Source organism: Serinus canaria, chromosome 12 (genome assembly GCF_022539315.1).
Source record: "Serinus canaria isolate serCan28SL12 chromosome 12, serCan2020, whole genome shotgun sequence".
Lineage (NCBI taxonomy): Eukaryota > Metazoa > Chordata > Aves > Passeriformes > Fringillidae > Serinus > Serinus canaria.
The window spans coordinates 17,625,207-17,652,672 of record NC_066326.1 but is presented as its reverse complement, the minus strand read 5'-3'; the positions used below and the strand labels follow the sequence as shown (position 1 = coordinate 17,652,672).

The 27,466-nt window shown below is 39.7% G+C and overlaps 1 protein-coding gene across 7 annotated transcripts in view; it reads right to left on the bottom strand.

The window, feature by feature from the left end:
* Positions 1-291: 291 nt before the first annotated feature.
* ATP2B2 (ATPase plasma membrane Ca2+ transporting 2) overlaps positions 292-27,466 on the bottom strand; it is a 255,779-nt gene continuing 228,604 nt past the window's right edge. For 4 of the 7 annotated variants that reach the window (XM_050979207.1, XM_050979206.1, XM_050979205.1 and 1 more), the window contains exons 19-23: positions 25,588-25,799; positions 24,250-24,357; positions 20,407-20,589; positions 14,174-14,260; positions 292-3,719 (exon numbers count right to left, since the gene is read on the bottom strand). In XM_050979207.1, the coding sequence (XP_050835164.1) occupies positions 3,408-3,719; positions 14,174-14,260; positions 20,407-20,589; positions 24,250-24,357; positions 25,588-25,799 (902 nt within the window). In that variant the 3' untranslated portion in view covers positions 292-3,407. Of the gene's footprint in view, positions 3,720-14,088; positions 14,261-20,406; positions 20,590-24,249; positions 24,358-25,587; positions 25,800-27,466 lie in introns of all 7 variants that reach the window. The other 3 variants (XM_050979209.1, XM_050979210.1, XM_050979211.1) reach the window with 2 other exon arrangements.

Here is a 27,466-nt window from a genome sequence, read left to right as displayed (position 1 = left end):
CCCTGCAGCACTCCCAGGAGCATTCCCACCTCCAGGCTTGCCAGCCCGGGCAGGCAGGAATTAAACCCTGGGGGCTGCTCAGCCCCTGGGCCAAGGAAAGCAAACTGTGCCTGGGGAGCAGGGTCCTCACTGCCAGTGCAGATCTGCACCCACCTGCACACCCAGACATCCCAGAGCTGCACCTCGGGAGTTCAGGTGAGAATAAAGAAAGCTGTTACATTCAGACCATTATTGTTCATGCTGCTTTGTGAATTTATTTCTTTAAATTTTCCACTTGTGCTCCTGCCAAGAGAGATCTATTAGACAGAAAGCAGCAAGAGTAAATCTTTATCATTTTGTTTCAAACTATAAAATAATTTACATCACATATTTTACTTACTTTTGTCTTTTTTGTTTGTTTTTTTTTTGAAACCACAAACATTCCAGCATCACACTGTAGGAATAAGAATAACAATAGAAAGCATAACCTTTTGCATAGTATTAAATGAACAGACAGAGTAAGTTCTTTATTTACAATTATTGTCTAGATAAAAAAATTCATAAAAACAGATGAATGAACATATATTAATAACCCCTAGTGGGATGGATTGCCAATGTACCACTGTATTGTTGTCCACAAATCTCATGCTGCTAAGTACAGTACGTAGAGAGCGAGCATTTATATATTGCAGGGAATTTTAACAAACTGATCATTTTGGTTTTTGATCCATTGTTCCCATCACAGAGAGGTCAAGCAATAAAAGAAAGGAATTGTGATGCACGACTTGTAGTTGAAAGGTCATAGCTATTCTGCTTTAAAAAAAAAAAAAAGTCTATCATTTATCATATACATAAAGCACAGTCTCTGCTCACAAAAGCCCAAGTTTTCTATGCATCTCAGTTTATATATGTTTTACTATATATACACAGAATGCAGTGTTCGTTTTCTTAACAGTTTTCAAGTCTGCAAATGGTACCTTAGGGAGGGGTACTCCTACAGGAAAAAATTCCAAAAATAATTAAAAAAAACAAAACAAAGGGAACCGAGAAAAAACATGAAGAGTGTTGGAAAACGAAAAGGCAAACAGTCAGTGTGTTAAGATGCTGAAAAGAAACTGTTCCAGTATTAATAGCTTCTGTAGATGTTCAAGTCCAAAGCTAGAGGCTTCCCTGTAAATAGATACCACTTTTGTCTTCTGGCCAGAGATGCCCAGAGGCCCCAGGGAGGCCATCCATGCTGGAGTCCCCAGTTACAGAGCACCTCCCTGGCTGCTGGGGCTCCTGCCAGGTGCCACTGCTGCCCTGGGCACCCTGCCTGCCCCTCGGGGCTGGGCACCAGCCACAGCCAGCAGAGCTCCCAGCCCAGAGTCCGGCAGCTGGCAAGGGAAGCTGCTCAGAGCTTTACCTGGCTGAGAGTCCTGATGCACCCTGAAAACATCAGTCTGCAGTTTGGCCATGAGTCTAAGCTTGGTTTGGAGAGTTCTGGCTTGGTTAAGCTGCTGGGACTGCAGAGATGCACCACTGTATGGAGCCACCTTTAGGACAACCAGAAAAACACCTGAACAACCCAACGGACCGAGATGGTTGGAGGGTGTTTGGTTCCAACACGCCTGGCATAATCGATTGTGGAATTCCAAATGTCTTTTGCACTGTACAGTTATGGAAAAAATCATATGCTGAAAAGTCTCCAAGCAAACTTTATATTAAATACAAAAATTATTTATGAAAAATCTGTGATCCACAAAGTGCTTAGCATTCAAGTGGTTGACATAGCAATTGTATAAGCTCATAATTTTTACGTTTCTAGGGCTGTTACCATCTTGAAAAATGTTTTTTGCCTTCCATACTGCAGGTTTTCAAAGCAGCTTCCTTGGGAGAAAGCTGAAGGTAAAAGAAGGTATTACCGTGTTGCTGCAGGAACACAAGCTTCATTAAAAAAAAATCACACAAAGCACATCTCAATGCACAATGAATAAAGATTCCTTCAGTCCTAATAGTGCAGAAATTATATTTTTCTTTAAAAAAAATCAAAGCTACAACCTACAGTGATTTTCATCCAAAATGCCAACAGCCCATACTTTGCAAATAATAAGGAAATAAATGCCTAGAGTACTAATTGAAAAGTATTAACACAGTATATCACAAGATTTTAACATTTCTTTTATCTCCATATAGACAAACCAAATATAACTTATTTTAAATTATAAACTCATTTAATGTCTCTCTAAAAATAGTTTCCGAAGCCATTGCTGCATGTCTGAAGAATGAAATAGCCTCCATTACTGTATGTTGCACCAAAAGGAGTTCAAGCAGATCATCAGAGGGAAGGAAGGAAAAAAAAAAAGGAGAGAACCTGATCATTTTGATTTTTATTTGAAACAAAGGAAGCCTGGTTTACCTCCCTGTATATAGGATCACAATGCTACATCCAATGTGTTATATTTTGGCTTCTTTTGTTATTTGCTAGCAGTATCTACATTATTAACAAAACAAAACAAAACAAAACAAAAAAGGACCAAAAGAAAACCCCAAAAAGGAAATCAGGCAGAAATCAGAGCAGGGTTGTAATAAAATATCCAGGGTGAGAGTACAGACATTTTCAATGAGCTGAGCTGAGCCATTTTTATACTACTTCGGCAGGAAGTGCTTTCTTAACCCTACAAATAGTTAAGGATATTATCTACAGGTTTGTAAACAAATTACATTCTTTTTTAGGACATAAATAAGTTAAAATAGTCAGAGCAATTTGAGCAGAAACAAGGCAACATGCCAACAAAGAAACTTTATATATATATAACTATATATATATAGATAGATATATACATATATATAATTAATTCTCTATATACTTATATGTATATATCTCTATATATAGTCTCATAAATGTTTAAGTTCCTCTGTCCAACTGGTGCAAATCTACTGTGCAAGTTAAGCTTTGCAACTTCAAAAAAGTTATTTAAATTAATCTATACAATTGAGTCCATGCCACACAAGCATTTCAAAAACTCACAGACCAGTGAATTGGATAAATAGCCTCAGAAAGAAGTCCTCTGCAGTTCCTGCTTAAGGAGGAAAAAAACAACAGAAAAAAAAAACCAAAAAGGAAATAAAAACAAACAAAAAGAGAGAAAGAAGGGCCAGCAGTGTACAGTACATTCATGCAGGAGGATTTTTTTTTTGTTTTTGTTTTTCTGAAAGGGAACGGGGGGTATGTAAATCAGCCATTCATTCTTTCCCCAAAACCTTTGTGATCAACGATTCATTCACTTGTCTCAGAGTGAATAAGAGTTCAAACAGCTTTTCAGCCAGCAATGTTTTTAATATATATATTTATATATCTCGGTTGCTGTGGGGTTTCTTATTTTATTTTACTTTAACTTTTTCTATTTCTTTTTTTTTTTTTTTCCTTTTTGCAGTGACCTTTTCAGCTAAAGTGATGTCTCCAGGCTATGTATTGGGCTTCCTGGACTAGAAGAGGTAGCTGATTTACTTGTATCAGTTGTAAGATTGATTCCACTGTCGATAGCACTGTTGTTCTTGTTCAGCGAGGACGGTGGACTCGAGTTTTTCTTGAGAGCAGGGTCTTCTTCTAGGTCTGTGTCATCAATGAGTGGGATGTGGGGCTGGGAATCTTCTATCCTAAATTCAGGATGAGTCATAAAGTTGTGAATAGAGGTTCTAGATTCTGGTTTTTCTAAACCTTCATAGAGAGAGCTACGGAATGCCTTCACGACGCGGATCTGGGGGGAGAAAAGGAAAGGGCTGTCAGAGGGCACCTCCCCAGGGCACAGCAGGGCAGAGAACACTTGGTGAAAAATGTAGCACATGGTTAGGGCAGTGCAGGCAGCTGGAGTCCAAAGTCTCTGGATGTTATATGCATAAACGAGTGGCTCAGTTATGTGCATTTTGAATGTCTGTACCAACTGCAATATTAAAATAAACCGAGGTTTAAAGCCATCAAAGAACTGATGGGGAGGAGTGGTTAAAGAAAGCCAAGGTCCACTCGTGTGGTACATCCCTAGTAAAAGACAAGCCATGTTAATTGTAATGCAAATGTCAAACCATGCATGTTGATAGTTTGTTTTTTGGTTTTTTGCAGTGAGTAAGTAGAAAGGCTTTTTTTAAATTAAAAAGTCTCTTTTGTATTGTTGTTAAAAAAACCATTACACATAACATATCACACTTCACAAACAGAAAAGCACGGAACAGGGACACGGTTGGATGGGTACGTATGAGACACACACAGGAGCCAAGTGTAAAAACTAGAATATCAATGTTTTAAAGCAAAATCTAAATGGATGCAGCCAAGAGCACAAAAAGCCAAGCAGACAAAGTACTAAGCGCAATCATGCTACCACAGGGGGAAAAAAAAATAAAATAAATCACAGTTACCACATGAACAGAGATAACTTGCACACAACAACTACACTTGGAAGCCTGGATAATGTGAACATAGTATCGTTGAACCAACTTTTATTTGTCCTTCATGCAGATGTGAGGTAAACACTCGAGTATAGACCCACTGTTCTAGCCATTCAGCTTGTTAATAAATAGAAGAACATGTAATAAAATGATGGGTTGGTTGTTGGGTTGAATTGAGTCCCATTGTTAGCAGCGAGCTGTTTGGATTTGGTGTCTCAGTCGTGCAGTTAAATGCTGAAAGCCACATGATTGATGCCATATATGCAGTCTTTAAAGCAGGTCAGTGACCTGGGCCAGGGGCCACCTAATGCCAGAAACCACCTGGCAGGAAGAACAGAGGTGAAAATCAACTCAAGACTCAGCCCAGCAATTGTCAGGGATGGTGCCCACCGTTTTCCCAGTAGGAAATGGGAGGAGCAGAGCGAGGAGTGGGCACGCTACATCCTCTGTGGGTGGGCAAAGGGAGGGATGCTCTCTAGTCCCAGGGACCTACCAATTCTCAAAAGAAGTGAAGGGTTGTGCTGGCTTACTGCTGAAAAAAACAGAACTTTTTGGAAGGGGGTGGAGGGGCAGAGAGGAAAAAACAGAATGGCAAAACGTGATCTGTTGGCAAATGTTTCATGACTAAGTATGAGTTCTGTCCCTCTACTTCCATGTAGTCCATGAGCAAACCTTGAGCATTTCTCAGGGGGGAGACTAAAACACAGGCAGAGGCAGAAAAGGTGCAAGCAGGTACTGTGAAAGCTTCTCCACACACATTTGAAATGGTTTGGTGGTTGGCATGTGGATCTTTTTACATGTAAATATGCTGCACATTGTTGGTTGGCCTGATACACCACTGCTTTGGAAAGCTTTAATTCCTCCTTTCCTTGGCAGACTGCACTTCAGTAATGGCACAGGGCCACAGGGGTCCAGCTTTGGGGTCCAGCTGATCCCATGCTTGGAGCTGGCCAAATTGTACAGAATTTCAGCACATTTGAGGAGGAAGCTGACTTGGTTTGGTTTTGGGTTTTTCTCTTTGATCTCAGTCCTTGTTTATGCGCTCTAAATTTGGATATTCGTCATCTTTTAAAATCTTTATGGCTGAAGTCCTGCCATGTTCAGATCGTTGGGTCAGCCCAAATACTCTCCCTTCCCTTCACAGATAAATTTGGTAACAGCAGGGCACAGTACAAAGGGTAGTTCATGGGACTGTTTATGCTCCAGGTAAGAGGATTGGAGTGGCACAGAATGGCTCAGCCAGACCTTGGGGTGGGAGAATGTGTTAGGTTGGCAGAGGTGCAAGAGGGAAAATTGTCTTGCACCAAAAAAAAATCCACAAACAAATTTAAATCAGTGTCATCCACTGCAATCACACAGTGTACCTAAGAGAGCTCCTGGAATTAAAAACCAGGGGTTTATGAGAGCTGAATCTGAGCTGTGAGAGGGCTCTGCAGAGTCAACAGAGTGGGGTAAGGGATTCATCTGCATTGCTAAAGCCAGAAAAGGTGACAAATCCCTTCACTATCTGTGCCCTCCTAACTTGTCTTTTAAAGTGCAGTCTAAATGAGGAAAAAAATTGTATGACTGTTGAGGCAGCCTTAAATCCACATTCCCATATTGCCCTAGTTTAAATCAGGAAACATTTTTTACCATGGGTACTTTATAGTATGGGCTGATGAGGTGACATTTCTGCAAACCTCCCCATTATTTCTGCCCTCTAAACACAAATACCAGTCACCTCTTCAGCTGCAGCTGCATGCTAGAGCTTATCAATTAACAAGATAAATCCATTATCTGGGGAACCACTTCTTATGGCATGGACTTAGGTTCTATTTGCCAGCTGCATTCTTTATGGTGAAGGGAAGTTTTTACTGAAATAAAAGAGTTTGATGTTATCCTGAACAGATCCAGCAGAATCCAAAGAATGGAAAGCTTTTCTTCATCACACAAACTGTATTTAAATCTGCAAGATTCAGCAGGGCAGGAGCTGATGTCAGTTTGTGAGCTCCACGTCCCACAGTAGGGAATTCATCTGTATTGCTTTAATACCAACATTTGGCATCTCAGTTGGATTTAACTCCAAGCCCCCAGTCAATCCAGGGAAAACTGCAGATTCCACCTGTGGTTGACAGGCAGCTCTGCAAACGTGCCTGCCATGACCTGGGTTTGGGGCTCTGCAGTGGCTCTGGAGTTAATTAATTAATTAATGAGCCACTGCATGACTTTGAGCTGCATGGTCTGAAGATAGACCTGCAGCCTCTCACTTTGGGTGAAGGTGTGTGGCAAAATTTTTGGCCTGGACTGTTTGGGTCCATTGAGATGTTTCTAGAATGGCTTCTACTTGTTCACACTGGCTTGCACTGGCAATATTAGCTTAGATCTGCTTCAGCTCTGCTGACACCTGAGGTAATTCACCTTCTGAAGGCAGTGGTAATGGAAAGGGCCAAACTGGGCAAGTCCCTCAAGCTGACAATAAATCAAATTAGATTTCTAAAGAGTTTTCTTCACAAGGGAGCTGTAGAAACCCAGAACTTCACTTAAAATCTCTCTACAGAGATGCATATTATTTTTTCATTGATTTTTCATTTTAGAGGAAACTCTTTCCTCAACTCAAAATTTTGCATACTGAGCTTGGCATCCAGAAGAAAACATTTTATTTTTTTTTTAATGTCACACATCCTTCAGTGACAGAATTTCTGCATTGCAATAAAATTCAAAATCTCCTTCAAAGCCTGTCCCCCAATGGATCAAATTATTGCTTGCAGGGACAAAATTAGTGGAAACTAAGGCAGAGGGTTTGTTGCATATAAAGGTGGCATTCTGGTTTCTCCACCATAACACTACAATATTTAATCTACCTATTATATCTGATCCAACTCCCAGATTTAAAAATATTATTTACCCAGAGTTACAATGCCCAACAGCAACAAATTCTTGTAATACAGGCTTAAATTCAAGATTTGAGGTAACATCTGGTGTAAAAATGTTTGGGGGCTCTGCTGAAACAAAGCCCAGCCAGATTTTATTTTGAAGATAAAATAAAGCAGATGAACTTGGGATGTTGTTATGGCTGTAAAAGCATGGAAAAGCAGGGACATCCGTGATGGATAGAACCTGGGAAGTGTTGGTTTAGTATGAACTATGTAGAGTTCATGTAATGGTGTTTCTTTATGAGACTGACAATGCCAAGGGAAGACAAACAGTGAGATACAGCTCCCTTTTCTCACAGTAATGGAGACAACAGAAAAAAATGAACTGCTTTTAACAAAAGACTGCGGGGACAACACTTCAGGACATTTTTGACATTGCTATAAGTTTCCACTTCTTTCTTCTCTGGAGCTGTAACAGAAAAAAACTCTTCAGCTTCATCCCACCTTGAAAGTCAGATTTATTATACTGCATCAGGCAAGAAAAAAAAAAAAAAAAAAAAAAAAAAAAAAAAAAAAAAAAAAAAAGAAATAGAATTTTAGATACTACAATTTTTTTTTTCCCCATCAGAAGAAAAAGGTGATATTCAGAATGTCAGTCCTAAGTACAACCATCTAGGCAAAATCTCCCAAGCCTGGTGAGCACCAAGAGCTGTGTTCTGGTTGGTAGTGTGTGGGCTTATACTCGAATGTTTACCTGGCTTCATCTAAGCCAAGTATCTGGAGTTTGGTTCACATTCATTTCAGGCTCAAGGTTAAAGACTCACAACCTCTTTTTATTTCACTCTCTCCTGCTGAACCCTTTTGTCCAATGTTCTCTAGCCCTCTGGGAAAACAAACACATTTAATATTCAGACAGTAGAGAGTAGGGCACTGCAACAGCAAATAAATTCAATACTGAAAGGTCAGTAAGGTGATTAGTATAAAATTGTAAACAAGAGGTCAATTTTGCAAAGAGATGCCAACTCTTAGGTGTAACTGAGACTATTCTAGGTCAAGACTAAACTGTACAGAGGTAAAGGAGTTTGGTCAAGGACTGTTGCATATGGAAAGCTTTGAAATAGGAAACGTCTTCAGTATTTTGGGATTTCTTTTTGAATCCTCCCAGTTTTAGGTGAGTCAAATCAGATTAGGTCTCCTCAAGAGGTGCTGCTTGAATTGGGGTCACCTGTAAATGTTGTGCCTCATATATTCTGGGGAATAGGATGCAGAAGTTGAGCAAATTCAAATATAAAGTTAAAAATACTTGTATAAAAATGTATAAAACGTAGAAATTCTAGTTTTCTGCTTTAACTAGTGAAACAGATGCATAACGTTATCTGTGCTACTCTCTTCCCACATAAAGATGCCTGGTTCTCATTCCCAAAAGGGCTGAATTCCACTGTATTTTAGAGCAAAAGAGCAGAGCCCTGTGCAGGGCTTCCACTTTCCACAGCAGGATCGCTGCAAAATGATGGAGTTGGACATTTTTGTATCAGATTTGAATAAATCACACAAGCCTCTAAAAGAACCTGTTTGTGCTTTAGGATCTAACCCTTCCTGCCATTGCACATCTCCACTTGAGGGCTTGGGTTTATATTTAGGCTCTAAATCTGCTTATTTATCCTTCAGGGAGGAGATCCAGGAGTTGATTTTGATTTTTTTGTGTATCCCAGGAGGGTTTTGTCAAGCCTTGGTCACAGGCAGTGGGAAGTCCTAGGCTTTAGTATGGAACCCCAGTCTCTGGTTCCATGGTGCAACTTTTAGAAACATAATTTTAGCTGTGGGTTTGATTGAAGTTCTGCTTGTTCCATTTCCTCCTGTGATGGTTAAACCTTCCTGTACAGAAATTGCCCGCTGGGCTTGGTCTGTGATCTGAATGTAGATCAATACTGAGCAGCAATCTTTGCCTCAACATTGATTAAAATAGATGATTTCTTTAAAAGAAATTAGCTCCCATTTTTCTTCATGAAAAAATTCCATCCAAACAAGACTTTACCTCAAGTTTTAACCCTGAATTCTGAATTATTTCCTTCATAGAAAATTAAATATGGAAGAAATATAAAAGCTCTTCATACACAACAGCTTGCAAAGAGTTAAATGAACTCTTTAAGGTGATCTCCTGGGCAATGGGCTGTGAGAGCCCCTGGAGCTGGGCTTGCTGGGTGCCTCACGTGGGTGTGACACAATTTGCAGATGCTCCTGGCCTCAGCAAAGCCCTGGGTGACACCTCCCCCTGTCCATGGCAGTTCCTGCCCTTGTGCCACCCCAGCAAATGCTGAATGCTCTACACAGGGCACGTTCCTGGCACATCTCAGAACCATTCTTTGACTAAAGGGGAATGGGAAAGGTTCTCTTGCCCAGCAAGTGAGACCCCAGCTCTGGAGGCTGTGGCCCCTCCAAGTGAGGCAGAGCACAATCCCAGCCTTAAGGGTGCTGTGCTCTGCTCTTGCAGGATGACACTTCTTAAAAACCAACCAGCCAATCAACCAGACAGAAAAATAAGCCAAAAACAAACCTTCAGAGATCTGTGTGATGGACAGATATCTCTGAGAGCATTTTGTGGTTGATTGGTGAGGTTTTAACTGCTGCAATAAAATTTGGAGTCCTGACTCTGTTTTCTCCTGTCTCACCATACAAGTGGGTCATTTGAGGTCACTGCTGCTGAGGTTCATGTAGTAAAAAGTTTCAAGTGATGCTTTAAATATTCACTTCTAAAAACCCCTGACAAGACAACTCTCAGCAGAACCAAGAAAAAGGAACTCTGGGAGGTCTCTTTTGCTGGGGTTTGCTTTGGTTTGTTTGCTGCTTCCCCAGTGCTCCCTAAACTTAAAAATTAGAATATTTTCTGCAAGAAAGGAGAGGTTTGTTTCAGGGACCTGCAGTTCCTGACTGATTCCACTTGGGAAGAGTATGAGCTCCATATGAGAATGAGGGGAAGAGCAAAGGAATGTTAAATGTGTGTCTTTCTTGGAAAATCTGCAGCTGTGTTCTTTTGCAGGGGTTACCTATTGCTACCACAAATATCTGAGAACCAGGAATACACAGAGTAGGATAAAGACTTGTTTACTTTGTGTACAGTTAGATATTCTCACCCTCCACCTAACTAAAAAATCTAGTGGTACAAGCTTTAATCACTACTCAATTTTAAGCACAAGATAATTTTTGGTGTTACTCATTCTGAGCTTCAAAAGGAAAAAAAAATATGCTCCACTTCCCCAGGGTTCTGTTTTGTTTTCTTTTTCCCAGATAAAACATAGAAAGAAATGTATAGAAAACACAAATCCACCAAAGGTTGTACCTGAACCCAGCCCTAATTCTGCAGTGCAGAGCTTTCAAATGATGGAAGTTTGTGTGTGTGAATCTGAGATCTGAGACCACCTTGCTTAATTTCCCCATATTTTCATTTTCAGTAGCTTAAAGGTTTGCATATTAAACAGGTGCACATATTTAGTGTGCATTTAAATGAATTTCATCATTTTATCAGAATAAACAAGATGCCAGGTTTTAATTGGCAGGAATTTTTGCTCTATTTAAAGCTGCAATGTCTTTCAAAAGAGATGAGAGACTCACAGACCTCACTGTCATCCACTAATGTGACATCCAGAAATTTGCAATTTGGTGTTACAAATAACACCCTGGTGGTTCACTAGGGAAACTCTAGAATTGTATTAAATATTCCCGTGTACAAACTGCTTTTAATTAAGGGATTCCACAACTCTGAATGGGCCATATTTGTAAACAGCTGCTAATTACATGTAATAATTTGCTGACCTGTTTCACAAACCACTCTAGGGGTGCATTCCACAGGCAGATTTCTCTTTAAGCAAGCTCTAAGCTTTGAATCAAACATGAATTTGCTCAAAAAGACTGGAAAAACATTCCATAAAAAAAAAAAATCCAAAATGTTACTATAAACCTGCAGGAGGCATCTCACAGATTGGAGAGGTGTCATAATGAACTTTATATTAAAAATTAGTGGCACAATTAGTAAAGAGCTTCATAAATGCTCTGTTAAATTAGACTGAGATATCAATAGAGCATCATGTGATTCCTATTTTTTTAATTAAATATTTATTGATATCAGACCCTCTCCACTTTGGGCTCCCAAAATGCCACCTGAAATATCCCAATTGTTGCAACATCCTGAGCAAGTTTCAAGAACTAGACCCTGTTTCCTTCCTGTACTCTCAAGGTATTCCCTTGACACTCCCCAAAAGATATTTACCTTTATTTTTAACAATCCTGAAGACTGGAAAAGGTTTCAAAATCAGAAGTACAATTCTCCTAGTATTCTCTTCCACCCCATGGGGAGGAGAAAATGGGGTTTGAGCTGTTCTGAGCAGCTCAGAGGAGAGCAGCCAGTCCTGTGTGCCCACACACATTCTAAGCACAGAGCTGGAGAGCAGCCCTAGGTGAGCATTTTGCAACTGGGATTTCCTCAAAAAATGCCAATTCACAAAACCATCCCCCATTCCTATGACATTTGGATTAGGAAAAGTTTTCCAGGTTCTTGAATTCGAGCAACCCACTGTAAATACCCCATTTAAAAATAAAAACATTGGGGGTTTTACTTGATGGGGTTTTTCACTGCCATTCATAAATTTGTGTCTTTGTATGAATAAACCCAAACTTTCCCTAAGTGTTACAATTTCTGATTTAATTCTGCTGTGTGAATAAAACACCAACAGCCCAGAATAAGCACTTTAAAATCCCAATCTCTAATTGCCCTGCCACAGAGATCCTTATCTCTGGGAAGTTTAACAAACCAACCACCTGGCTTTTATTTTAGTGAAGAAATGTGGTTATAACCATGAGGAGAGCTGTTTTATTTCTCCAAATGAAAGGTGACAAAGCTGGAGCAGATTCTGCTCTCTCCTATTAATTAACTTCAGCCCATAAATGAGTGAGGCCCTTGTTAAGACAAAACAACATCCAATTCTTGCTTTGCTGCAGTGGAGATAGAGAGGGAAGATAAATTGTCTATTTAAATTTTATTAGCTCTTTCCTCCCAGAGTGCTGGCTACAGCGTGTGAAGGGAACATTTAGCACAGCACAATGAGCTGCTCCCAGTTTCCTGCTCAAATGGAGAGATTCTGTCCCAGGCAATCATTCCCTGGATGAAAAGCTGCTTAGGGATTTTGGGGGTTTGTGCCTGCTCAGTGTGGAAATGAGGGAACCTGGGCTCAGGAACATCCATGGCTTCACTTCCCCTGATCCTGCTCCTGCCCTGGAAGAGTTGGGGCTGTTGGGGTGAAACTTCTCAGGCCAAACTTCCCAAGACAAAAATAGAAAAATCTCTAAGAAGCAACTGCCAAAGTTGGAACCTAATTAGCTTTAGCAAAGATGAAGTTTCTCCTTTAAATCCAACAAAACTTCTGCTCTGCTCTTGCATGAAAGCCCTTTAAAAACCAACCAACCAGACTGAAAAAAACAAAAACACCCTTCAGAGATCTGTCTGATGGACAAATACTTCTGAGACTATTTGGTGACTGCTCGATAAGATTTTAATTGCTGCTATAAAAGTCATGTCTGAATGTTTGGTGTGCAAATACTGAGGGGGTTGGCACTCAAACAGGATGGAAAGGTCAAGCTTCCTTTTTCTTGCAGGAGTTCTGGAATTTTACTCCCTTTCTCTTGTCTGCCTTTTCTCTGTCTGCCTTCCCTTCTGTGTTGGCCAGACAGATGAGAGCAGTTTCTTCTCTCTTTGGCCAACTACTAAAACCTGTATAAGGAATATACCCAATTATCTTCTGAAGTGTGTGACAGGCTTGTAAACTGAGTTCTACACATTTAAATATTCTTTTAATGCTGTAATAAAATAGCTGCTCACAATCCTGAATAAATAAAAATCTAGAAACAGAGACAGATCTTTCTGAGCCACTGGAATTTTTCTGTTACTGAAGCCCTTCCTTATCAGCTGCCTCAAAGGTTTTTCATTCACTTCAAGACTTCTTCAGTAGATATTTTGCATCTTAAACTAAACTGTGTCAGGATATTAGGATTCAGAAATCTGTTTCTTCTAAAAATTTTGTTACAATACCAATCTTGCTGTTTCAACACTGTCCTTTAACTTGTCTTGGTCCCTCCTGCTTCAACACTTTTCTGCCAGTGAATTTAGAGATAAAAAATCTACATCCAAATAAGACAGAGATAATAAATCTAAATAAGATTGAATAAATCTACATCTAAAAAAGACAGAGATAATAAATCTAAATCTAACTACGTTAGAGTGAAGAAATCTAAAGCTAAATAAGACAGAGATAATATATCTAAAATTATATCTATATATCTAATATATCTAAAATATATCTAAGATAGAGGGAATAAACTTAAAGTCTTTCATCTTTCATGTAAAGTTTAAGGCTGGCATCATAAACTAGATTTCTTGCTCCCTTGCTTCCATGTCTTCCCTGGACTAGTTATAGAGAGTCCTCCTGGTGGAATGCTCTGATATCTGAAAAGCTTTAGAATCATTAAAAGTCTGTATTTTAGAAACAGTAGAAAATAAAAACAGTAGAAAATAAAACCTGACAGGGAGCCCTCAAATGAAATTAAAATCTCCTCACAATGGCTCAAAAACGACCCTAAATTCTTGTCCCCATTGTGACTTAGCAAAGAGACAAAGAGAGATCAACTCCTGGGGAGCATCTACTGTACACAAAGCAACCATGTCATGGGGTTTGGAGCTGACTGAAGTGGGGGCAGAGCCTGGGGAGGGGCAGAGGAGCTGAGTCTGAGGCGACTCTGGCTAAGTTGGCATCTCTGAGGGTCGGGTGCAGTAAGAATTCACACTCACGCCCAGCCGCAGCAGCAGAGGTGCTGGTAGGAGAGGAAAGAGCATTGGATAACGATACGTGACTAGGGCTAGAAATATTGGTTACATCCTGGGTCTGGCTTGTGACGGAGGACTGTCTCCTGAGAGCCCCCTGAAAGGAAGTGCCACTCTTGAAAGTATTGACTACTTCGATCTGTAACGGAGGAAAGAACGAGACAAGTTGCTTAAAGTATGGACACAGTTGCATAAGTGACAGGAATAATCATGAAAAACAACAAATCAACCGTGCGCGCTTCTACTCCAGCTGCAATCCAGGTGCCCCTTCCCAGGGTTTTCAGAAATGATTCAAATTTTCTGTCTGGATAAAATGAGGCAGCTCTGTAGGAGGCAGTGGAGCTGCATCACTTTAAACAAGTAGAAGATTTGAAATAATAGGGGTTTTTTTTAAGTTTAAACTGTTTTATTTTGAGGTAAATAAAATCAGCTGGAAGATTTGATGTAACTAATCTCCACTCTTTTTTTCCTACTGAGATTCAAATTATGCTGTTATGTCTCTCCAGGGGGAGAGAAGTTCAGTCACTCAATTGGAATTTGGGGGATGGGGTTGGGGATGACACTCAACCGAAACAGAAAAACTTTAAAATTCAATACATGACTCTATTTTGTCTACAAACCCAGGGTTGTCAGTGCACTAGTTTGATAAAATAATTCTTGCGCTATTTTATCTGACTTTTTCTGTAATTAAAATTTGTAAAAATTTAGCATTGTGATAAAGAATGTCAGGGTTTTGTAACTGGAGATTTAAAATTATTAATATTTTATCTTTACACAGAGCACTTAAAAGCACCCAGAAAATGATGTGGAACTGGATTGACTATTGCAGCAAATAACACTTTCCACTTATTTTCATATGCCTGCTGTACTCCCTGTTTGACAGACCCATCCTGAGCACCTTCCTTTTACTCCCCACCACAGAGGATGAGTTAAAAACGGAGCTGAGCATTCCCAGGCATCCTCTGGCACCAGTATAAACCATAAAAAGCAGGCTGTGGGTACAGAGGGAAAGCCAGGGATTGGCAGGAGTCAATCCCACAAATCCCTACACCCCAAAATGTCCTTGTGTTGTTTCTGACATCAGAAAAAGCAGCAGAATATCCATGGGAGGAATTCAACCAGCTACTTGTTGGAAGTGACCCACTGTTACCAGACCATGCAACCCACATTTCTAGAGATTCCCAGCCTAGAGAGAGGTAATTTGGTGGTATTTTTATCAATTTAAACAGCACAAATCCTGGTGAAAACCCTCCTAAATCTTCCAAGTGGGAAGCACTAGAAAGAGTTTATGATTTTCTGCTGTGGCCAGATCAAAGAATAAATTAGTTTCTAGGGGGGCATCTTTAATAATATGGATGTTTTCCCTGTCTTCATCTTGTCTTTGGCCATCATTGTTTATTTCCCTGCATGTTTTTATGGGAATAATCAACCCCAGCCAGCTGGAAAAGGGATCCCAGGTTACTGCTGCACAATTATCACAGTGAATTTTCCTCCCCAAAGCCCAGGTTGGTTCTGTCTGTGCCCTGGTACCATTTCTCTGTGCACACCCAGGGCTGGGCAGGGTTCAGCAGTCCCCACAAGGTTGGAGAGTTTTGGTTTTGGCAGCAGAATTACATGTCCAGTGCAAATCTCCCAGTGAATCAAGGGAAATCCCAGTAAATAAAATATGAGTTTGCACATGGGGTGGGGCACGAGGGGATCCTCAGCTCAGGCTCATGGAAACACCACATGGCTCAAACCTCTGGTGGTGTGGCACTTTAAATACTCACCTGGAATGCTCTGCAAAATTAGAATTAAATACAGATCTTGGCTCCTCGGGGTCTAACCCAGGTGACAGAGCACTCTTCAAGAGAGACCATTCAAAAGAGACTCTGAAGACTCTCACTGAGGGCATGAACTGAGCATTTCTGTGATAAACCCTGAGATGTGCAGAAGCCTTCCTGACAAACGGAGAGCCTTTGGTGCAAGAGTGAAAAAATGGGGGAAGATCTGTATTTAATGTTTTCTTCAGAGAAAAAGAATTACAGCCATGTAATTTGCTTTTCTCCTGAAGAAATGAACTCCAGCTGTTCATGGATGTAATTCCTGGTGGGAGGATGACAACCTCCCCAGAATCCTAAAAGCTGAACCTACAGGGCTGTGCTCTGCCTGAAGCCAAGAAAGAAGAGAAGAACTTGGCCCAAAAGTTTATCTTCTCCAAGCAGAAAATAACAAAGAAGAAAAGAGCTCATGGAAATAAATAGTGCATTTTGAATTTAGATGGAACCTTTTCATGACAAAGGAATGCATTTATTTAGAACAATTCAAGCTGCTAGAGAGGAGAAAGGAAATAAAAATTCATATATTTAAAAAATTTCCAACACAATATAGGATGCAATCATGTTTTGATTATAGACCATCAGGTAGAGAAAAAACACTGTCCTACATTTGAAGCTCATCCATGATGTTGACATTTTTCACAGCTGTCTCATTTTTCTCTATGTTCTGTACTCTAGAAAATCCAATTTTTTAGGTGTGCACAGCAAATAAAAATATCAGTGATTAGCAATTAAAAAAAAAAAACTGATAGTAGCAGAATAGTCCTGGCAGAACAGATACTTCTTCCTGATTTTTAACACAGAACAGATTTTCAGAAGCATTTCTGTTGTCGTTTTTGTGAGTAGGACCCAGGTATCATTCCCCTAATCTCCAAGCAGGATATTAATTTAATAATTAAAAAAAAAAAAAAAAAGAAAAAAAGGGAAAAAAGAAAAAAAATTCTTTCTGTAAGAAATAAACCAGTTTCCATTCCACTTACATGAGGCTACCACGATGTTTTCTATATTAAAAGTTACATGGAAACCATAAAATGAGGTGCTGGCATTTTATCCAACTTCAACTTCTTGCCAGGAGTGACTTTCACTGCTGGAAGCTTTGAATTGGTTCAAAAGAAAAGTTTTCACATTTTCTACATGAAAAATGAAGGGTGAAAAATGCAGTCCAGCACCCCTGTGTGGATTTTTAGCATCTGAAGAGGAACAATCTTTAAGCAGCAGTTACCCTGCCACCTGTATTTTTTTCAGCTTTTCCTTTTACTCTCAGAACATTCCAGGCCGTTGTTTCCCAACTGGGGCAGATAAAGCAAACTGAATTTCAGGATGAATGAAGCAGAAGAGGAAAGACTCAGGCTGGGGGTGTAAAATTCTGACAAACATAAGAAGTTTTTGAATCTCCATAATGTTTCCATTCTCAGATGTGAAGGAACTGGAGAATCTTTCAATAAACAATCAAAAGAGGTGAGATGCATATTTTTTTTCTGTTTTTTCACTCAGATTATGAAGTCTGGCCTGAAGGTGAACCTGGTGAACTTCCCAAAGGCTGTTAGACCTGCCAAGAGGGTGTGATCACTCTTGATCAGAATGTCTTGATCAGAATGAAGAATTTCTGAGAAAGGCACCAAAAACTTGGGGAAAAAATTGCAGAAAACTGTTGGAAAGTCTTGTCTGTATGCAATTTCAGACCCCTTTTAGATCCTCCTCAAACCTGCATATCTAAGAGAAGCCATTTGTGACGCTTCACCACTCAAAGGTCATCTGAGAGAGCTTTCCAGGAAGGAAACTCTTCCATTCAGAGAAGGGGAGCACACATCCCTCCAGAGATTTCCCATTGGATATTTATCAGAGATTCCCTACTGGATATTTATCAGACAACAAAACATCTAAATGAACAAAAGGAGGCCAAAAAAGAGCATCAGAAGGCGTCAGAGACAGCACCAGTCTCTGGCCTAGTTATGTGCATTTTTCATACACCTTTCTTTCAAGTAAATTTATGTGTCTTCACAAAATCAGGAAATTCCCAGTGGAAACCCCTCCTCTGGTGTTTTGGGTTGAACCCTCTGTTTGAGAGGGTTAAAGAGGTGAAAAATCTCTTGAACTGACTGCACTGTCAGTTTGGATGGGTTTCAAAGGGAGCACTCCAAGGAAGTGTTGGGTGTCTGAAAACAGCCCCCAGCCTGTTGGGGGTTCTTTGTTTCAGCAGTGAAGGTTTTGCTGAGAGCTGGGGCCACATGTCCAAGAGTGACTGAAGAGAAAATAAGGGCAAATAATCCAATTTACAGCACAAGTGTGGAAACTGGTGTCAGGATTGAATGACCAAGCTGGTCCTGAGCCCAGAGTTCCACCCTAGTCTGCCATCCCCAGAGATATAAAAGGAGAGGATGCTCTCCCTTCTTCCTCCACGTCTCCAGGAGTGCATTAGACAGCAGAGGATTCCTGCAAATCCTCCCAAGGATGCTAGAGACATCCCAGTCTTTTCCAGGAGCTCTTCTTTTGCTGGCCTCCTGAGAAATGTGTTATAAGGGAATGAATCCACCTGGATGGGTCCCACACACAGCTCAGGGCCCTCCAGGAAGGATCAAATTTGACCTTAGTCCATCACTCTCCACTGCACACCTGGGCACTGCTTTGGAATCTCTTGGCCCATTTTCTGTTTTTCTTTTTCTTTTTTGTTTTTTTCATTCCACAGATGTGAAATGGATGCAAAAAAAAATCAAAGTCATTGAGTAAATAAAATGAGAAGAAAAATCACAGAGGTCTCTTGGCAGAGAGGAAGGAGACATCCTACTAAAGGTGCTTCTACAACTAAGAGCAGAGAGGAAACCAAGATGGATGTTAGCAAAGAGACATAATTAATGTTCATTTGGGTTTAAGGAGTGGAAAAGAATCATTTCTCTGTCAATTAAGTGGACAAAGAGATGCAGAACTAAAAGCTACCTCTCAGACTAGGAAGAGAACTGGAAGGATGTCATTTGCTTTGTGTTGCTCAAAGGTTTTTACACTCACCCCAACCAGAAAGACATCCTGACAGAAGTGCCAACAGGCAACACTCCTCCTACAGCCACCAGGGAGAAAAGAATGCACATTTAGAGGTCGTCTTTCCCTGAAGATCACCAGTACCTGGGCACTTCTTGTCACAACTGAAATTTGAATTTTCTCTAGTGATGAGTGCTCTTGACTCAATGGAGTCAAGACACACAAGCTCAGAGCTGAAGATCCATATTTAATCACTTACCACAGAACCCTGGGAATTCCCCCAGCTTTTAATCTCTCTACATTTCATGCTCTGCAGATGCAGCCTAGAGACCTCACTGCCCTAATTTGGCTTCTTTCCATCTTTTTTTTTTTTTCTAAATTCATGGCTGCATCTTCCCCACTCTCAAAAATAAAAAAAAAATCAATTTGTAGATGTGAAAAAGCAGAATGTGCTGTTTATCTTGGATGAAGACAAAAACCCCAAATCTTCTGAGACCAAAATGTTCTTTAGAAGATTCTTTCAAGAAAAAAGGTTCATTTTCTTAATTATTCACCTCTTTTTCTTGTCAGGCTCATGTAAAACACGCACATCTGATGTGGTGATAGCTGTATTCTGCTGCAAGCTGCCAGAAATACTTGATCTTAGAAAGATCAAGCAGAGCACACCTGAGTGCAATGAAACACTTCACTGCCATGGAAAAGGCAAAATACTTCACATGATTTTCTTCAGCACTCCAGGACAAATTTCACAGCTCCTTAACCTGCACTATATTTAGCAGCAGTGCAAAGGTCTGGTACATGAAGAAATGCCGTGGATTTTTGTGTTTGGCAAAAGCTGGGGAGAGATATTTCTCAGGAATCGTTCTTAATAGCCAACTCTTACACCTCAATATTTAATGGCTGCTTAATTCCTACTAAAATCCAGAACCACATTTTTCATTATCTAATGGGAAATAAAATCAATCCCTCTTAATCGTGATCGATGTGTGGCAGTGCCAGAACTGAACAGATTTATTTTTTTAATCAAATTGTGCATCATACTTCAAACTCAATTTCAATTATTCTGTTAGTGCAGCAATGGCAGCAACAATGTTTTTTTTTTTTTTTTTTTTTTTTGGAGCAAATCAAGCAATACATTTTAGAAAGCTTTCATAACATTCTGCGAGCTGACGTTGGCCAAGCAGCACAATTTCATGAGCTGTCATCACTCTAGGAGAAAAAGAACATCCAGTCACGGTATTCCCAAATCACAGATCCCTGGTTTTGCATTCTATCCCTTTGTATCTTTTCAGTTTATCTCTTCTGCTGCACACACCCCCTTTGCTCAGTTGCCTTATTTTGGTTTTCACGTTTTTCCTTCGAGAACAATTAACCAGTGCCATCCTCCACACACAAACACTCCGTGCCTTTCCTCTTAATGTTCTTTTGCCTTGGTCTCACATTAATCATTTCTTTGGGTGTTTCTAGACCTTGTGGGCATTTATTTTTAGCATACCTGGGTTTGGATTCTGTTGAGCCCTCGAAACCAGAGGATTTGTCCACGGCGGAGTTCTCTCTCTGCATGATCTATTTCTTCAACATCTTCATTGAGCTCTTCCTCAGGGACCTCCTCCTTCTCAGTGAGCCTCCCTGCCTCCTTTAAAAACTTTAGCCTACTTGTTGGGATGGTTGCAATGACCTAAAATTATAAAAAGGTACTGAAAACATCAGCCTGATTCAAGAGCAACAGTATAACAATCTGCTAATTACAGAAGAGCAATCATATTTTAGTAAGGTCTATAAAGGTGAGCTAAGCCTGTTCCTGGCAGCACTTTGTGCTTGGACAACTCCATTTTAGTCCCAAAAATATTTCATTTACTGTGCCAACAATTAGCATGACTTGCACCACTAAACCACAGTGTGGAGTGGAGCAGGTTCAAGGCTGGGAAAAATCTTATCAATAAAAGAAATTGAAAGTAAAACAAGATGGAAATATTTCAAGGTAAAGAAAACTTAAGCAGATTGATAGCTCTGCAATCAGAGTTTGGGTATTTTTAGGGTAGTGGGAGGTGAAAATTCATTGTATCTCCTGCTGATAAATCTTCTCACACTCCCTTGGTTCATGGATTCAGCTTCCCTTTGTTCCAGCAGCTGGAATGCTTTTCTGGCATTTATCAAAATGGAGTTTTCTGAAAGGTGTGGATCTGCTTGTTGGATTTCTCATAGGGCTGTCTCTCACTCTGTGTCCTTACCACCAATAAATTCTGATTAACTTAACCCCTCTACTTAGCCTGCTTGCCCCACCAAGTGGTCCTTGGAAATAATTAAGGCAGGAGAATAATCTTTAAAAATTGCAGATACTGTAGCTGGACAATTATTTTAAGTCCATTTCAGTGTTACCCTGTTGGGCAGTCATTTTCTCTTTGTTCTGATTCCTTGCATAAAACCAGGAGCAAATCATGGCAATTTAAACAAGACATTACCTGGAACACACTGAATGCTTAAATCAAATCTCCTGCAAAGCAAATCTTTAAACCCACTTAGCAAAAACTGCTGCAATTTTATTTTTTGTCTTCATTTCAGCAGCGAGCAACCACAACTGTGAAGCTCAGATATATGAAAAATGAAGAGAGAATCAAGACAGCTGCCAGAAAATTGGTGTGGAGGGCTTTGGAAAACTGGAATGGATGCAGTGAGGACACATGGAAATGTTCTGGATATTTTCAGGGTGAAAGCAAACCTCTGAGTTTGCTGAGGATCTCCTTGAGCTTCACAATCCACAAGGCCAGTTTTGTTTTAATGTTTTAAAGACAGATTGGAAAAAAAAAAAACCAAAATAACCAAACCAAAGCCAGTTTCTACACTACTATAAAACCTTTTTAAAGGGGGGTTGAAAAACAAGATGCAAACCGGGAGAGTTAATGGTGTGGCACGAGCAAAGACAGAAGAGGAGAGAAAAAGAAAGGGGAAAAGCTCATCAATAAAATACTTACTGAAAGTCCTTCAGCCTCCCAGCTTTCAAACTACAATGCCAGCACTCTACAGAGAGAAACTACTGCAAACTCTGGGATCTGATGAAAGTGATGGTGATAAGGGATTTTTAAACCAATATTCATGAAAATAACTCTTCTGGGGCAGAAGTGTGTGTGACAGGATGTTCCTCTCTTGCAGCACCTCAGCCAAGCTGATGAGACTCTGCTCTAATTCTTTCCTTGAGGTGTTTACATGGCTTTTTTTATTACTCTTTTATTTTCTGTATCTGCTAACACCCACCCAGTTCAGGCTCAATAGATGCAGATTAAAGAACTAAATATCATTCCCAGGAAAATGATCACAGTTTCAATAGGTGATCAATAATTCTGGGAATGGGATATGGAATACTTTAGAAAGTCTTGGTTTTCAGAAGGGATGGGAGCTGTTAGAAAACTGTCCCTCCAAGCACCTCGAATTGACTTGCTGGAAACTTCTCCTTAAAATCCTTTCAGAAGTGCCTGCTTTGGCACCCAGACTCTGAAATCTTGATTGCCTTTCATGGCTCACCAGAACAGCAGGTTCAGCACGGGGATTAAAAATTAAAAAAAAATAAGAATAAGAAATTTGTTTTGTGCTGAATGAGTCAGAGCAGCAGAGAAAAGGCTGAGACAGAAGAGAAACATTACTGCTAAAGGAAAAGAATTCTGTCTGAAGAGCTCCATGAAGAAAGGCCTTGCCACAGACTGTAAATCAGGTAAATATGGACAAAATGGATTGGTTTTAGCATCCTATTTTCCTTTCTTGTCACTAAATATTGACCACAAGAGAGATATTTTTTCCTTCTGTATTTGCTTTCTTCTCAGCAATAAAACAGTGGAGGTGTTCCAATACCAGTTTTAATTTAATGTCTAAGGTCTCACAATAAACCTGGGAAACCTGGGGCAAGTAAAGTGAAAAAAAATGCTGATATTAGTATTAGTTCTTGGTGGTTATGTAATAACCATGGATAACAGAATTTAGAAGCTAAAAAAATTGATCAAAGGCTGTGGGAAATTGTTACAGCTGAATGAAGCAGTTTGGATTCTTGACCCTCTCCCTGTTTGACTTCCTCTCTCACCAAATTTGGTATATTTTCCAAGCAGTAGGAAAAAAACCCAATAAATCCTTCCTTTCTGACATTATCAAACTGATTTTAGGTCTTCCTTCTGCAAGGCCTGAAGTCAAATCCTGACCTCAAGTAATAATCACAGCAGAATCATCTGCTAGTGATGGTTTTCAGACAGATATGCATAAAAGCTGTTCTGATTCTAAACTTATTTCTAAGGAAAACTGAGGCCAAGCTGTCAAAAAATGTTTTTTTTTTTTTTCCCAGAAGAGAACAAATAATCAGAATTGAAAGCAAGCATTTATTCATTATCATTCCAGTAGAACCACAGCAGAATTCAATTGCAGTGGGCAATTTCCTGACTCCTCATAGAGGCAAACTCTGGATCTACAAATCTCCTTACATCTGAGAGAAGAAAATGTAACTTCACATTTTTCTTTACTGCACCAGGTGGCAACAACTTAAATACCCTGTTAGTGCATTCAGAGGTGAAAAAATATTATTATTATGAACTTTGCAACCTGTGTTTGCACATAAAAGAACAATGTAGAATGTTAACAATACTGATTGTGTCTGTGTTATCACTTCCAGAGAGTTAATCCCAATTTATTTTATAGCATCTCATTGACATTTGTTCCTTCATCAATGTATTATTCTATATTAGCCATTGATGACAGAGGATATGGCAGAAATTGAAAAGGATATGTTAATTTAACTGCCATATTTTACAACTATTAAAGACAACAAAAAATCTTTTTTTTTTTTTTTTTTTGCACTCCTTCTTCCACCCTTCACACACAGAATTAGGTGGAAGGAGAATCAGAGCAGAAATATTTTGAAGGCACTGGAATTTTTCCTATGACAATAAGCCAGAATGACAATTTCAGCAAGGGAATGAGTTGATTGACCTAGAACTGAAACTTCATTTCAGCTCCAAAACTTTGCCACATCCTACAGGAGGAATTCTATTCCAGGAAAGGTCACAGTGCTTTTGCCTTTGCTGCATTTTTTTGTGACTGAAAGACTGAAGTTGTGACTCAACATCTTTCACAAAAAAGCCTAACTGAAGATGGCCCTGGTGATAGCACACCCTGCTAGAGAGGAAAGATTTAAAAATTAACAAAAAGCCCCAAAGGAACTGAGGGATAAATTATCCTTTCTAATAAATCTCTCCTTGAAGCTCTCAGAGAGCACCTTGGCTTTCAGTGAGGGCTGAGAGAGGAAATCACAGGAAAATCAGCAACATCACACCTTTGAATGTGCAGCTTCCTGAATGCTTACCTGACCCCACACCAGCTCTCCTAATCCAATAAATACACACCACATCCACTGGTCCAGCTGCAGGGGAGAACAGCTGAATGGTTTTCCTCCAAACTGGACAATTACTATCTACAAAGAGAAGCACCAGGGAAAAGGGGTCATTTTTTTTCAGGGGAAAAGGCAACAAAACAAAAACAAACACATCCAGACCAAAAAAGAAAAAAGCTGCATAATTTTGGTCCCAAAAAACCCCATCAAACCCCACAGACTTCTGCATCCCCAATGAAAAGTGAGAAAAAGATATAGGAGTTCAGACTGAAGTTCCTCAGCCTCATATTTAACAGTGGTCAGATATGAGTGGTCAGGAAAAAAGAGAACAGGACAGTCCCCATGTGCTCTCCCAGCTCCTGAGTTTTTGGATTTATTGACTCTGATTCAGTTCAATTTGGAATGTCCATTGCAAGAGAGGCTTTTCACTCTGAGGAACATTTTATTGTGTATTTACAGATGTGCATCATGAGGAGACAGAGGGTACAGAAAACTCTAGATCTGTTGGAGAAAGAGGGTGGGAGAACCCCACACCTTCAGCACGATAGCAACACACAGAGTCTGAGCAGACTGAGCAGGTTTTGCTAACTGAAAATCAGATATTATTGATATTTCTTGTTAACATTGCTGCTGCAAAACTGGGGACCTGAAATTGCATCCAGAGATTTAAATTATCCAAATTTTAAACTCATAATTTTGAATTGGATGTTAAAGACCATCACTGTGAAATTTTGCTCCTATCACTGCTGCCCTTCCTCCAATATTCCATTTATTGAGGAGTTTCCTTTTTAAATCACTGTAGCCCAAGCTCAAACTGCTCTTTCCTCCTCCTTCCTCCTGCCAGGAGAAAGGTGAACAGGAGAACAGTTCAGCCTCAGCTGTTTGAAGGTATATTTGTCTTTTCAAGGTGTAATAAATAGTTGTAAAATGCTTTGTTGGTTTGCTATTAAACAATTTCTTCTTTAAAAATCAGTTACAAAATCAATGATGGCTGTTGTTATTATTGTGCATGCTAAGATTAATTTAAGAATTAACCCAGTTATAAGGATCAAAATTTCTGTTTTATTAGCATGGCTACATAACATTTTCTATTATTAACACTTGTATTGATTGAGAAAATACACAAATCCAGATGGTTTACTCTTAAATGGGCCTCCTGCAGCACTTAGATATAAAATTAAAAAAAAAAGAAAACGCAGAGAAGAAAAGCCCCAACAATTTTGAGTTTGATTTTTTTGAGTGGATTTGTGATGACTTGAGTGATGATTGGTGATGAACAGCAAGTGATTCTCACCCAGAATTCAGCTGTACCTGAATAGCAAAGGTGCCCAGGACAATAGTGCAAAAGATGGGGTTTCTGAAGATGCCATCGAAGACGTTCCTCTCGCCGTGGATCTTGCGGGCGTTGATCTCGTTGAAGAGCTGCATCATGACAAAGGTGTTGAAGATGATGGTGTAGTGCTCCGAAGGAGGAGAGTGAAGAGGGGCGTTCCTCCCACTGTCGATCTTAAACATTTTCTCACCTAGGTGGAAGACAAAAAGAAAAGTTTCCTCTAGAATGAATCAAACCAGTTTATATTCCACTTGTATTCTTCAGCCTGTTACCTTCTTTGCTCTGCTTTTTCTAGATAAAACTTTTCTTGCACCAATGAGCAAAACACATCTCAACTGAGCAAGGAGCTGTTCAAACGCTGACTTTTATCTAAAATACCTGACTCCTATCTAACACCCCCTACCCAACGTTGTCAGTCCTGCTCCTACCTACCCCAGTGGGAATGACTCTAAGCACTCAGCTCTCTCAGGTGTAACAAAATCTTAGGGCCATTGCCAGAGTGTTTGAATTTTCTACACTGGTTAGAAGCCACCTCTCTCCATCAGGTTTTATCCATTTACTAACCCACTAACTTCTGTCAAGCATTGAAGGATATCAGTCACAAAATACACAGGCATTCCTGGTTTTAAAGAGATTAGGGGTCGATCAGCAGCAGGCACTGCTGTTTAGTTTGATAATTTGGCTTTCACTCATAGACCTGACCAAACAAAAGCAAGATACAACCCAGGATGAGTAAGTAAAAATGTGGTGAGCTTTGAAAAAATAAAGTCAAGATTTTTTTTTTTTTTTATACCACAGCCTGACAGGACCAGACAGTGAATTCTGGATTTCTGATGTCTCAAAGACATTTACGTTTTGTATGTTCAAACACAATGTATTTCTAAATATAAAAAAGATAAAAATTTGATGTGCTGGTCTCTGAAGAAGCCTCCTACAAAAGAAAGGAATTATTATTTGACCAAAATAGAAATAATTCTCATTAATTTGAAATTTAATTATGGAGGCAGTGAGTTTTGCACATCATGTCACTGCAAAGCTGAGCCTTTTGGAGTTTAGAATGGAAAAGATTATTTCCAAGGCTTATCAGAAAATTGTCTGGGATGTGTCCTTCAGAGTATGCAGGAGTTTTCCAAAGACACACAGGAGCAATTAGAATAGGGGGGAAAGCCTGGTTTGCTTTTCCTCTGGCTCAGGATAAAATATTTTGAACGATAAAATTCATCAAAAAGCCATTCTAAGTCCCCATAAAGTTCACACAAGTTCTTGTTCCAAGATGCATGTCACATGAATTACCAAGAGTTTCTTCACCTGTTTTAGAGAACCTGAAATTCCAATTTTCTAATGCAGGCATAATCAAATTCCCTGTAAATCTAACAGTGTTAGAGACCACCTCACTTCAGAAACCTGGCAATTCTTTTGGTTTAATTCCATTGTGAACAGATCATTGCCTCCTCTGAGCATCCCAAATAAGCTGCCAGATGGCCATAAAGTGGACAAGGCTTTCACAATGGAGCTCAAAAACCTCCTAAAAATCACAGATTTACATTTGCAGTTTCTCTGGAAGTCTGTGTATTAGGAAAAAAAAAAAAAAACCTGAAAGACAACACATGTGATTTAACAGTGACTACAAAGTGACAAGAAAACAATACCCAGCTGAAAAAAATCATCTGTCCTTTGAGAGGGTTCAGTTATTATTGTAGAGCAACAGAATCTATTATTAGCTCCTACTATTCCCTGCAGCAAGAAACATTTCTCCTCCTTCACTGCCCTCTCCAAAATACAACCTATAAAAAGCATCCATTGCCAGCAAGGCCTGAAGAAGAATCCAGTAATCCAATAAATTAGACTTTTCACTCC